Raw genomic sequence first — 14,674 nt, 5'->3', positions numbered from 1 at the left:
CATTGGATATAACACAAACCTAGTATTGATACTGACTTAAGCATCAGAGTGTCTTTGCAGGTACCCCCAGTCATTTCCATTGCGCTTGGACTATTCAACGGCCTTATCACATACAGCAATATTCTTAAGCCCACTTGCAGCCCAAAGTCTTCAATCCATCAATCATGTATGATTTAGCCCAATCCAAGAAGATGTGGAGTGTGTCAAAGATGCATTTATTGACCGAAAAGTAAATTTTTTGATTGAGATATATGTTAAAGTTGATTCTGGTGAGCCTTCATCTTTATCCTAATGCCTAGTATCTGAGTGCGTCGCCTCGTCCTCATCATCTCCCTCCTCCTCAGAAGCAGGAAATTTTTCCTCCTATTCGTAGTTGTACTCGAGTATGATAAAGGGAAAGAATGAATGAAATATTTTATAAAAAAACCCAACCCGTGCAATACACTCGAGTACACAGGCTCTACACTTGAGTAAATAATGCATCAACAAACACAACTCACAAACAATACTCGAGTATGTCATTTGTATCCCCAAGTATTTACTATTCCACGCAATATGCTTGAGTATCCAACTACTTTACTCGAAAATATTACTTGGTCAATTGTCAAACGGGAACAAATGTGTGATATGTTTGGTTACAAGGGCAAAGTGATAATTTTTAATTAAATCAAGAGCAAAAAAGTCAAAAAAACCCCCTTAAACCCACCGAAGACTCTCTCTCAAAAATTTAAAAATTTATCTAGTTTAAATAACATCAACATATATATTAATTCATTACAACAATTCGTTCTGCTCAATAATACAAATTTTATTTTATTTTTTAGTACAAATACAAATTTTATTCCAATACAATATGAATTTACCATACTTTTGTTATTTAATACACTGTTTTTACAGCATATAAATAAACAATTAAAGTCATATTTTATACCATTTTTTTCATAATTTAAAATGTAAAAGTAATTTCAGTTTAGGGTATCGAAACAAAATTCTAATGAAATTATTTTTAAGATAATGGATAAACTAGTCAGATTCTCAAATTAAGTTCATCAAAATTTTTAGTGTCAGTTCTCTTAATTTTAATTCTTCAAAACAGCTATATATAAGACAGCAAGCAGTAAGAGAACAAAGAATTATGAGACTAATTTTTACATGGCATTCCACAATTAATTTCATTAATCAGAAGGCTTTGGGGATAAGGTAGGGGGGCCAGAGAAAATGCTAAGTCTTTGGTATGAAGTCTTGTCATGAACAAGTGATTCAGAGACCCAAGATGGAATAACTCCAGCAGCTGCTCGTCTTTCTCTAAAAGATGCCCAAGTAACCGCATACAGACCAGTAATGATTAAAGATCCCCCCATGATGCTGTTGTCAAGGATAAAAAAATTAAGAACAATAAGAAACTTGAAACAAGAAATTTGTTTCAGACTGCCACCTCTGGATGTTATAGAAATAGGAGAAATTCTGGCATAAACATAGTTTACAGAAGCGTAGACTGAACTAATAATACATGACACATCATCATGCTCCATTATATAGTTGCGTAAATCAATGTGCTAAACATTTAGATAATGACATATGAATGATTTTATATTAACATCTCTAACATGTCCTTTTTTGGGCTTGAACCATGAATAATAAGCATGCTCATCTAGTTTGAAAGGATCGAACTCTAGGATCGAACTCTAGATGACTTGATGATAGAGACTTTGGTACTATATCATGAATCAACTACCCCAAAAGCTTGTTAGGTGAAAACACATAAATGGTTTTATATCCATCTCTAACAATAACCACGTGTAAGTTATTTATTGACTTAATAGCAACTTGTGTAGACTGTTTATATAAGAATCTTCCTAGAAACAGGAGGCTGGGGGCGGGGGTGTGGATTCAGTAAACTCAACAAAATAAGACATGACATTCACTCCTAACAAAATCCTCTTTGGAAACTAAAGTGTATTCTACATTTTGGTGTTAGCATTAACAAGGTGAAAAAGCTTATAGACACTTATTCAGTTAGAAATAGTATTGTATCATTATTATTCTATTATTCTAGAAGGTTATTTGGGCTTGATCCATTAGGTCATTTAACCTCTTTAAATAGAGGACTCTTGTACAGTTCTACATACAATTGAATACAATATATTCATACATCTTTTATGATATATACGCACCAGCTTGAGGAGAGTGATAGAAATAGTATTGTATTATTATTATTCTATTATTCTATAAGGTTATTTGGGCTTGGCCCATTAGGTTATTTAACCTCTTTAAATAGAGGACTCTTGTACAATTCTACATACAATTGAATACAATACATTCATACATCTTAATTGCATTACTATCAGGGAAGTAATAGGAGATGTACCTTCCCAAGTAAATTGGACTTCCAAGAAAGATTCTGGACAGGAGAGCAGAAGCCCCAGGTTGAAGTGGATTATAAAGGGCAACCATAGCCGGCCCCAAGATCTTGTTGCACCATGTAATGAGTCCATAATTAAGGGCAGATGCAATGATTCCCTGAACAAACAAGGAAAACATATATGTTAAAAATCCTCCAAAATAATGTATTAAAGGTTTTGATATAAAAGAGTTCTAAAATGCAGGGACATAAGAGACTTGCATTCCTTTCATGCTCAAATAAACACACCTTCATTGCTTTACCCCAGTAGCTTTCATTCCTTTTCTCAACTTGGGGCATATAACCAAATACAATTTTCAATGATATATTCATAGCCTCTTTACTTCTGTCAGTTTAAACGACCTTTGTCCACTCATGCCTCGCCTGAGAGAAAGATAACCACCAAACCATACCAGAGAAATCCCATCTTATTCTAAACTATGCTGCTCCAATTAAGAAATAGATTTTTCCAATAATTCTAATGCCAAGTTTAGTTGCTTAATGCTTAGGTCACAAAAAGGTAGACTACGGTTCATACAAATAGGATATGCCACAGCGCTTGGTTGCTAGAATTAAATGTCTTGAGAGATGAAAATAAAATCCACTTCTATAAACCCTAACAAGCGAGGGTGGGGTGAGGACAATCCTTTTATGCAGCCTTATCCATGCATAATTACAAAAAGGCTATTTTTCGGATTCGAATCCGTGACCTTTCAATCACAAAGGAACAACTTTACCACCACTTCAGGCTCTCTTTCTTGAAAGATATAAATGTTTTACAAAAATTTGTTCAGTGACTCTCTCTCTCTAGTCACCATATGCAACACATACATTTGGTTTCATCTAATCCTAAAAGCTTTGATCTTTTCTTTTTTGCTTTTATTAATACCTACATGTTAACAAATCAACAGAAAAACTAACAAAAATTTCAAACTCAGATCACACATAAACTAACATACAATAGTTTTATAACTATATTTGAATAATGTCATGATATTTGTTAGGTATGATGTATCAAATCAGGGACATTGTCAACTGCACATGAACTAAGGTTCATTATATCAACAACACCTTTATTCCAAACTAATTGAGGTCGGTGGTAGATGAACCCAAATAAAAGATACGAAGGGATAAAAATAAAAATAAATAAATTAATTATAATAATAATATATAAAAATAAAAGGGGTGTAAAAAAAGTATATATATAAATAAATCAATAAAAAGATGGGGAAGGGAAAAAGAGATAAAGGAAAAGAAGCGGAAATGAAGAGGAAAAGGACTTTAAAGGGACCATATGGAACATATGAATTACAACGGGTCTGATCCTCCACCATGCTAACAGCTTTACTCCATTCTGTCCTAAGACACACCGTTCGCCAATCTATATCCCACCATTAAGTCTTATTTTACTACTTTCCCCCAAGTAAGTTTCGGTCTACCTCTACCTTTCTTTGTGTGGAGCTCTTGCTAACAAACTTTTATTCTTACGGGAGCATTCAGAGGCCTTCTCATTACATTCCCAAACCACCTTAATCTATGTTCTCTCATTTTTTCAGTCACCGGTAGAACTCCTACCTCACGTCTAATATCTTCATTTTTTATCTTATCCATCGTCGTATAACCACACATCCACTTTAACATCCTCATCTTTGCTACTCCCATTTTATCTTCATGTTGCCTATGTGCTGGCCAACATTCAGCTCCATATAACATTGCAGGCCTTACTTCTATTCTATAGAATTTTCCTTTTAACTTAAGGGGAATTTTGCGATCACATGAAACCCCAGAAGAACTACTCGTCCACCTTGCTCTGATTCTATGATTTACATCCTCATCAATCTCTCCGCTTTTTTGCAAAATGGATCCCATGTATCTTAAAGCATCTTTCTTGGGCACTTCTTGACCAAGTAGATGCATGGGATCTTGGTCTACATCTCTTACCAGAGAAAACTCACACTTCTTATACTCAATCTTGCTTTGGCTTAATGTGAATCCTTTAGTTTCAACGTGTTTCTCCATAATTCAGGTTTTCTACTAACACCATCTTTGGTCTCATCAATAAGCACAATATCATCTACAAAAAGTATACACCATGGCACTTCCTCTTGGATATCTGTTGTTAGTTCATCCATAATTAAGGCAAAGAGATAAGGACTTAAAGCCGAACCTTGGTGTACACCTACCGTGATAGGAAAAAAACTTGATGTTTGATGGGCTTATAAAACCTTTTGGAGAGGTATATCAGAGGAGAAACAAGGCTAAGGCCCAAGACAATGGAAACAGTGGCCATACAACCCAAGACAAAGGAAGCAGTGTCACGCAGAGGAGATAATGGAGTTGGATGAAGAGTTAGTTAAGATGAATGCCACGTGGCAAGCTGTGAATGGAGAGGGTAATGTAGGAGGAGTAGAGAATAAAGAGGGAATGGGGAGCATTGTGGGGTAGGGAATTCTGTTAGGAGTGGTGAAGTGGCTTTTGAGACGTGGTGTCTCATTGGCAGAGAAAGGTGTGAGTAGTCTGAAATTGTTATGTTCTTGTTAATTTGTTTCTTTTTCCATTAGTGTCTCTTCCTTTGAGTGTAATCGAAACAATATCCATTAATGAAAAATACTCGTTTTCATCTTTACATTCTTATCTGTTTGATCTACTGTGACTATTTGGTGTAAGAGAGTAATAGGTGCCATCATTTTTGGTATCAAAGCTCGTACGAGACCTGGTTGATATATGGTTAGAACGAGGATGGAGAATAGAATCGAAGTTATTGAAGGAAGAATCGGAGGGTTGGATGAAAGCGTGCGTCAATTACGTGAGACGCTCTTGGAGTTCATGGAACGAACTGAACGCAGGGATGCTGGTTCCGATAATGGATGTCATTCGAATGGTGGTGAAAGAGAAAATGAAAACAGAGACCATCAAAATACTCTGAATCCAAAGGGAGAAGAAAGGATGAGGAGAGTGGAGGTTCCTTATTTCACAAGAGAAGATCCTTATGGTTGGATCTTCAGAGCAGAACGTTACTTCGGTGTTAATAGGATTCCACCGAAAGAACAAGTAGAAACGACATTGATTTGCTTGGAAGGAAAAACATTAAGCTGGTTCCAATGGTGGGGACCAAGGAATCCGTTGATTGATTGGGAAATTTTTCGTTCGACAATTCTACAGAGGTTTCATATGTCCTCTTTTGGAAATCCTTATGAAGCTCTAATGGGGTTGAGGCAAACAAGGTCAGTAGCGGAATATAGGGAGCATTTCGAAATTCTGTCAACACCTTTGAGGCATGCAGATGAAGATATGACACAGGCTGCATTCTTGATCAGATTGTTGGAGGAGATCAAAGCTGAAATTCGACTGCACTTTCCCCACGATTTGGGGAGAATGATGTTGCTGGCGCTGCATGTGGAGGAAAGTGAGATGACGATGGCTATGGGAAGCTCTCATATGGGCCGAAACGGAAGTGGGTCAGGTAGTGGGGGTGGGTTAAGTGGGAGACTAGCCCTTGTTAACCGATCTGGACTGATGGGAGTTAGTGGACAGGGGCATAATGGGCCTCAATTAAATAATTCACATACAGCCCAAGCAACTAATCGGACCCACATGACCCAAACAAACCAAACAACTCAAGGAAACCAAACTGCCTCTGTAACTGGGGCGAACACTAATCGACCAAATGAGACACCACTGGAGAGGGAAGCAACCATGCCAACAGGGCAAACGTCGTCAGTTTATGGAGGCCACGATTCTCGACGGTCACGTTATCACTGGCTGTCGCCGGAAGAGATCGACGAGAGGAGAAGACGTAACTTGTGTTTCCGATGTAACGGCCTATTTTCGCCTGACCATGTGTGCCAAGGTCCTCAATTGCATGTCATGCTACTTGGGGAAGACAAAGTCGATTCTGAAGATGTAATTCCCAATGGAGAAGTGGCAGGGAACAGTGATGAAACACTGCAGCTCAGTGTTTAGAGTGTGATTGGGCTGACTTACTCTCGATCCTTGAAATTATGGGGAAGAGTGAGGGAAAAAGAGGTGGTAGTGTTGATTGACATGGGTGCGTCACATAATTTTGTGGCCCGTAAATTGGTTGAGACACTGAAAGTACCTGTTGGTTCTGTGAAGCGGTTTGCAGTGCAGGTGGGAGACGGTCACAGAGCTCAGAGTCCAGGTGTCTGTCGAAGCTTGCTCTTGGAACTTCCAAATTTAAACATTACACAAGATTTCTTTGTCTTTGACTTAAAGGGCGAAGATGTGGTGTTGGGCTATGAATGGTTGGCAGACTTAGTAGAAATCCAAGCGAATTTTAAGGAGTTACGTCTCAAGGTACCATGGCAAGGACAATGGGTATTTATCCAAGGGGATCCAACGCTCTCTTGCAGCAAGGTATCGTATAAGGGGTTGAGTTGTTCTTGGAAAAAAAGGGTGGAGAAGTATTATGTGGAGTTGAGATGCTGTGTAGAGGAGGAAGGAGATCCAATAGTGATTCCTCAGGTCATATCCCTTCTTCTACAGGAGTATCAAGGGGTATTTCAACCTTTGTCAGAATTGTCACCTCCTCGTTCTACTGACCATGGAATTTTATTGAAGAAAGGTGCTATTATTCCCAATATTCGACCATATCGATACCCACACTATCAGAAGGAGGAAATAGAAAAGTTTGTGAAAGAGAAGCTTTCAGTGGGCATGATCAAGCCAAATACCAGTTCATATTCCAACCCGCTGATTCTGGTGAAGAAGAAAGACGGTAGCTGGAGATTCTGTGTAGATTATCAGGCATTAAACAAGGTGACAATACCTGACAAATTTCCTCTCCCTATAATTGACGAATTATTAGATGAATTAAATGGTGCGAGTATTTTTTCTAAGCTAGACCTGAAATATGGTTATAATCAAATCCGAATGAAAGTGGGTGATATTGAGAAAATAGCCTTCCGCACACACGAAGGCCACTACGAATATGTGGTTATGCCTTTCGGATTACGGAGTGCTCCCTCCACTTTTCAATCCATAATGAATATCTTGTTTCGATCTTACTTACATAAATTTGTGTTAGTTTTTTCTGATGATATATTGGTGTATAGCAAGAATGAAGATCAGCATGTGAATCACCTTCGGGTAGTGCTACAGATTCTGAAACAGAACCGTTTTATGCTAATTACAAGAAGTGTAGCTTTGCAAAAGTTGAATTGGAGTATTTGGGTCATTTAATCTCTAAAAAGGGAGTATAGGCAAACCCACAAAAGTTGGAAGCTGTCACTAAATGGCCAATAACGAAAGATTTGAAGGGGTTGAGAGGATTTCTAGGCCTCATTGGATACTATAGAAGATTCGTCAAGCAATATGGTCATATAGCAAAGCCTTTGACTCATCTACTCAAAAAGGATAGCTTCAAATGGAGTACAGAAGCTCTAGAAGCGTTTGAAGCTTTGAAATCTACAATGGTTCAGCTACCTGCATTGGCACTTCTGGATTTGAATGAGACCTTTAAAGTTGAAACAGACGCTTCGGGAGTGGGGATGGGGGCTGTTCTGATGCAACATGGACGGCCCATAGCATATTTGAGTCAAGCTTTCACTGAAAGGGCTAAAACCTTGTCCATTTATGAACAGGAATTGAAGGCACTTGTGTTTGCTGTACAAAAATGGCGTCATTATTTAATGGGACGCCATTTCATCATAAGGACTGACCAGCGTAGCCTCAAATATCTTACGGAGCAAAGGGTAATGGCTGAGGGTCAACAGAAATGGGTTGCTAAGCTAATGGGTTTTGATTTCGAATTCCAATTTAAACCCGGAATAGAGAATAAGGTTGCTGATGCGTTATCAAGAGTGATGGACAATAAGGAATTAACCTTGATATCGAATCCAGATTTACAATCGATGGCTGAAGAAGTATTACAAGATATGGCTACTCATAAAATTATGCAGGAAGTATTGCTAGACAACAAATCTCACCCAAGATATCATGTGAAGAGTTTCACTCTTCCCTGGTCTTTGGTATAAAAATCGATTGGTGCTTCCCGGTCTTCTTCTCATATTCAATTAATTATTCAAGAGTTTCACTCTTCCCCATAGGGTGGACATTCAGGGGAGCTAAGAACATTTAAGAGAATAGCTGTAGTTTTTTATTGGAAGGGGATGCATAGAGATATAGCTGAATTTGTGAAAGCTTGTGCCATTTGTTAGCAACAAAAGTATGAAAGTTTGTTGCCAACAGGTCTACTTCAACCCCTGTCTGTTCCAGAGAGTGTGGGGAGATCTCAATGGACTTCATCGGGGGATTGCCTAAATCGAATGAGGTCGACACCATTTTAGTTGTGGTAGATAAATTGACTAAGTAGGTGCATTTTATGACTCTCAAGCATCCATACACTGCTGAAGACGTCGCTGCTGTATTTGTCAAGGAAATTGTGTGTTTGCATGGTTTTCCCAAATCTAGTATCTGACCGAGATCAGGTGTTTGTTAGCATATTTTGGGGAGAATTGTTTAAATTAGCCAGCACCAAGTTGAGTTTTAGTTCTGCTTACCATCCGCAAATTGACAGACAAACAGAAGTTATCAATCTGACAAATATATACGGACATATTTGAGTCGCATTAATAAATAGTGAAGGCTTGAGGATGATTGCTTGATGGTTTACTATGAGTCACCAACAGAAACAGGTTCAGCATTGAAATCAGAATCAAATTCAAGAATTTGAATTTGACCAACAGTCAATGTAAAACTCTTTACACTATCAATAACAATGTAGTCCTATATCATTTTAATAACTAAGGTTTTTGAGTTTTTCACTGCTACTAAAACCTTTGGGTGACAATGGCGCCATATGGTTAGAAAATAGTGTAAAGTATACTAACAGTGTATCAAAATTAAATCCAAAATTATGGAGAACTTATAAAACCACAAGCAAGAACAACCTCTTCTTTTCATTTTCCTCACCGCAAAACTTGAGCATCTTGATAAAAAAAAAAGGTAGTACCATTCAAACATTGACTCCTAAATATCCTTAAGTGAGGATGGCTTCCATTACATAACATAATGACTAACTTTTGATGTGTTCAAGAATAAAACCATACAAACAACGAATATGGAATGATCAGCAATAACTAATAATGGCTCATGACTCACAGCATAAATAACAGCAATTGTTTCAGATTGCGTCAAAGTCCAGTCCGTTGATTCATCGGTCACAAAGAACGATGTTGTTATCATCAGTACAGCTCCAAAGAAGTATGAATATGCTGTGACAGATAGGTTCGCAGGATACTTTTTTAATAATGGAGCCTGAAAATAATTCATTATAAATTAGTCATACCAAAAGTTTCACATAAAAGAACCTAATATCACCATAAAATTGTTCAAAAAAGTTTAGTAAGCACAAATAATTTGATCAATGAAGAAATTTCGAATGACCTAATTTTAAGGGTGGAACTTCTGCTAATAAACCATTCAATCTGACAACGAGCATGACAACTTTGGGATGTCATCCAATAAACATAAATCTAACCAATGATGAATTACAGGAATGGATTCATCCCACATAGCCTGTGAACCTGAACTTAAATGAATCATAATCTATCAATAGGCATAGCAACGTGTTTAAACGTAGATTGGATTAATACTTGCGTGATTGTTCGAAAACTCTGCAAACTTTTGTGTTCTGGGTAACCGAGTCTTATTGTTAGCACTTGCTATAGCAGTCAAGACTCAGGTGGAAAATTAATGAAAAATGGGGAACTCTGGTCCCAACCTCATTCTCTTATTGATCTCGTCATCTACTTTTTTTTTATCTGTTTTTTACTTGCTTGTATTTACTGTTTTTACTTAATTTTAGCTCAAATTTCAAATCTTAGTTCGTTTTTCTTAAATTAGATTTTTCGTTAAATGATAGTTAAAACTATCTTCACATTATTAATCTTCCTCATACTCTAACTCTCCACTTTATTTACTTGTTGACCATGTATACTTATGTGCGGCGATATTTCTGCAAACATAATTGGTAGAGGTATTAGTTATAGTTAACACCTATAAACGAGGGATCTAGCCTAGTCAGCAACAAAGACACCCTCAACTATAGTATGTCCATGATCTCTAGACCAAACATCACGAACCGAATCCGCTTTCAGATATTTCATTATATGAAGAACAACTTCCCAATGGGTTGTCCATGGAGATCACATTAGACTAACCACATTAACAAAAAAGATAATATCAGGATGAGAGACTGTGAGGTAGTTAAGCTTATCCACCAGTTTTTTGTATCGTTCAAGGTCCAAAATAATATCTCAATCATTAGGCGAAGATAATAGGAACCATAGGGGTTTCAGCAGGTTTAGCTCCGAGAAAACTTGTTTCTTTGAGCAAATCAAGAACACACTTTGTCTAAGCTAGAAAAATGCTCTTCTTAATCCTCATCACCTAAATACCCAAGAAATACTTTAATGCTCCCAAATCCTTAGTTTGCTAAGAGTTTGATAATAGGAACCATAAGGGTTTCAGCAGGTTTAGCTCCGAGAAAACTTGCTTCTTTGAGCAAATCAAGAACACACTTTCTCTATGCTAGAAAAATGCCCTTCTTACTCCTCATCACCTAAATACCCAAGAAGTAATTTAATGCTTCCAAATCCTTAGTGTGAAACTGTGAAGAAAATCCTTGTTTTTTCTAATCCCAATCTCATTACTAATAGTAATAGTAATGCCGCCACATACACCACAAGAAAGATACAACCACTTTGACAGTGTTGGAAGAAGACTGATTGACCAAAAATTGATGCATTGTTTTCCATTTACTGTTTCAGTTGCTCACTTTACACTCTACTAGCATTCCAACATTTCGCTCTAGTTTCTCACTTTATTTGTGTTGTTTCATTGCCGATTCATTGCATTGCTCTATTATTATGTTTCACTCCCTCTTCTCTCTCAAACAACCATTTCAGTCATTGGCCATGTTTGTTCTTCTCCTTCAAGCTCAACTTTCACAACCCTCTCAGAGGGCTCTCAATGATAGTAATCTATCCTCACTGGTGGTCACTGCAACTGTCAAGGTGTTGCTGCAAGCAGGTTAAGAAGATCAAAACGGGTCAATTGGGTTGAAGCAAGTCAAGAAGGTTTGACCAGGTTGATGCGAAAAAATAATCCAGAGCTCTAACCAGACTAACTCGGAGTTCAGTTTATAGGTTTTGAGCCTGACTGTCCAGTCTGGGCCATACAACTATGACTATTAGAGTCATCACATGTGTATAATAAATGGGAATAGGGGCTTAATAAATGAGTAATAGAGATAAGAAGCGACAATGATCAGTACCCTTTTTTTTTTCTTAATGTTGTAATCAATAATCATTTAAAGGATATAAAAAATATATATACCTGAATGGATAAAAAAGCAGCCATGCACATGCAGTTCCCTATGAAGCATAGAACCCCGAGATGAAAATGGTCTAATCCAAGATCCAGTAAACCGCTAATTAACCATCCAGAAGGTTCTGGTTGACCTCTGGCACTTATTTCACTTTGTGATACAAGGTCCATTTCTGTATATCCTATCAATGCCGGACCACGATACAAAACCATCAATATGGCACCAAAAACACAGGTAAGAGTTCCTCCAACCTTTGCCAGACCTTCATATCTTAACAGGTTCACTCTTTCTGTACTGCATGAATAAGTTCATTAAGTTACTTACTTGTTAATGTATGTCTTGGCGTATCTGAATTGGATTAATGTGAAAATTTCAGCGCAACATTAGTGTGCAGCCGTGTGTTCCAGAAAAAGCTGAATTAACAAAATACACACACTATAGAAATTGAAAAGATAGAGGAACTGACCCCATCATTACAGCCAACAGAAATGTAAAGACTGGAGTGGCTGGCTGTATTGCAGCAGCAATAGTTGGATTAGTATAGCTTAAACCAATAAGAAACAAAAGATGGTTGCCAAATATCCTGAGCATGAATAAAGAAGCAAAAACACCATTGCATCAATAAAAACACTACCATTCATACGTAACAAAAACAGGGAATATGTGACTATATCAAGAACCTTACCCAGTTAATCCAAGAAAGAAAAATGACAGCAGGAGGTGCTTGGTTATTGGAGGTCGTGTACGTCTACAGACAACATGGCATGATCAGGATACTCACACATTAGAAATAAAGTGAAGACTATGAGAATAGGGTATAAAAGAGTAGCAAGTTAAAATTTCACTTTTATGTTTGCATATGTAGCATAGTTAAATGTGCAAAGCAAGTGTAATCTATGCTGCCAACAAACAAATAAACAACCAGACTTGAGATGATAACCAATAAATCTCAATCGGGTAAGCCGTTTAATATTAATTTAACATTGAACATGCTCTAAATTAGCAGGAAGAAAGCTGAAGATATCAATAAACATAATTGCATGATTTCACACAATTAGGCATACCCTACAAACAGACACAAATGTTAAGAAAAATGTAGGATACCGAAACGGGAAATTCTAATATGCAGAGTATTACTTCAACACCAGTCATAATGTGACAATTGGAGAGAATAAAAAAAGTTAAATATGAATTGTTCAATTAGCATTAAGAAAACAAGAAATAATCAGAGCAATTAAGAATTGATGGAAGCAGAACCAGTTGATCAGTACAACACATAACCAATCATATATGCATTATGTAAAATGCACTGACAAGAACAACCACAGAGACTAATTCACTTCATCTAACATGCACATCAAACGAAAGAAGCCAGCTACTGTAAAAATTGAATCTTCATGGGAAAAGAAAAACACAAAACTAAAAGTTTTTAAAAGGGTAACTGGAGTAACAACAAAAGGGGAGGGGGGGGGGGGGGGGGGGGGGGGGGGGGGGGGGGGGAGAGAGCATTTGAAATTGAACAGAATCGAAATGCATGAAAGAAAAAGAAGATACTTTTCACGGAAATAAGCGATGGGAGCGAGAATGGAGAGGGCAAGGAGATCACGGAAGACGCAGAAAACGATTTGGTTGACCCCAACATTAAGGGCCAACTTGGTTATTACATGATACCCTCCATTGAATAACTGCACCATCGCCATAGCCATGTGGGCCTTCCATATCTCACCCCCACCAACTGTTCCTGCCATTAGATTACAACCCTCTCTCTCTCTCTCTCTCAGACTCTCACACACTACACAGAGAGGGAGAGTGGACAGAGCGGAAAATTTTGGAATTTGTTTTGTTGGTTCTTTGTTGAAACCAAGTTGGTGCTTTGAAAAACTCTGATGCTTCGTTTCAAAGGAAGAATGAAATTAAATATATATATGTACAAAAAAAAAGAAAAAAAAGGTAAAGAAAGATAAAGTGTTTGTAGTGTGTTGAGTCATGAAAAGAGCTCCAATGTACAAAAAAAAATAAAAAAAAATAAAAAAATTAAATGAAAAGAGCTCCAATCTCTATGCCGTTCCGTGCCTGCTCCTCCTTCGAACTTGTTTAATGTTATTATTAAAACTTGTTTAATCAATGACCGGTTTAATCGGAAACCAAACCGTCAACCGGTCTGGCACAATTAATTCAACCGTTACACAAATGAATTGGTCTGAATCTGGTAAATCTGTCCGTATTAGGTTGAATCAGTTTTTAAAATTTTATTTTCGGAATAAATTCTCTCATATATGATTTAATGTAATCCTATTATATGAAATAATCGTAATCGTTTATATATAAATTAACTTTCTTTCTTTTTTTTATCAATTTCTATTATAATATTTTTATTATTAATTTTATTCGTAAATAATTAAGATTGTCACATAATATGATCATATTACATCACATATGGAAAGATCCGTTCGCAGAATTTCCTGACACAATTTCATATGCAGATTTGAACATAAAGTGTCCTAATAAAAAATACTACGTATTATATTTATGGGAAATAATACTCTTATGCTACATAAGAGTACATCATTTTCCTACACTAATTCGTTTTCTGTGTCAATTAATTTTTCTTTTCTTTTTTAATATAAAATATGGGACCCACATTTAACTTCTCTCTACTTTTTTTATCTCCTACAATCCTACAACATAAGAAAACTTAAACCCTATATTTATTATATATATGGTTCAAATAGTTAAATCAATTATTTATTAATTGAATTAATGACTCAATACACGATCGATGATTATTTTATATTTAATAATGCTAATATTTCTATAAATAAAATGAAAATATTAAAGAGGAAAATAAATTTTTTTAAAAAGTTAGAGAGAAAAATAATGTTGGGAAAATAAACAAGAAAGAAAGCCGGGGAAAAACCAAA

General features: G+C 36.7%; 1 protein-coding gene across 2 annotated transcripts; it reads right to left on the bottom strand.

Moving 5' to 3' along the window:
• Positions 1-1,175: 1,175 nt before the first annotated feature.
• LOC133283771 (WAT1-related protein At4g19185-like) lies at positions 1,176-13,727 on the bottom strand. 2 transcript variants are annotated; one of them, XM_061480683.1, is made up of 7 exons: positions 13,308-13,727; positions 12,439-12,501; positions 12,220-12,336; positions 11,762-12,047; positions 9,524-9,679; positions 2,369-2,520; positions 1,176-1,365 (listed from the first exon to the last, which is right to left on the bottom strand). In XM_061480683.1, the coding sequence occupies exons 1-7, from the start codon at positions 13,499-13,501 to the stop codon at positions 1,176-1,178; spliced, it is 1,158 nt and encodes a 385-aa protein (XP_061336667.1). In that variant the 5' UTR covers positions 13,502-13,727. The 2 variants fall into 2 exon arrangements, with proteins under 2 accessions (XP_061336667.1, XP_061336668.1); XM_061480684.1 differs by lacking the exons at positions 12,220-12,336; positions 12,439-12,501.
• Between the last annotated feature and the right edge of the window lie 947 nt (positions 13,728-14,674).

The sequence above is a fragment of the Gastrolobium bilobum genome, unplaced genomic scaffold (assembly GCF_033153095.1).
Source record: "Gastrolobium bilobum isolate Gb01-03AN ecotype WA unplaced genomic scaffold, APGP_CSIRO_Gbil_v1 utg158820, whole genome shotgun sequence".
Classification (NCBI taxonomy): Eukaryota; Viridiplantae; Streptophyta; class Magnoliopsida; order Fabales; family Fabaceae; genus Gastrolobium; species Gastrolobium bilobum.
The sequence above is the reverse complement of the archived record's forward strand: the minus strand, read 5'-3'. Positions and strand labels throughout refer to the sequence as shown.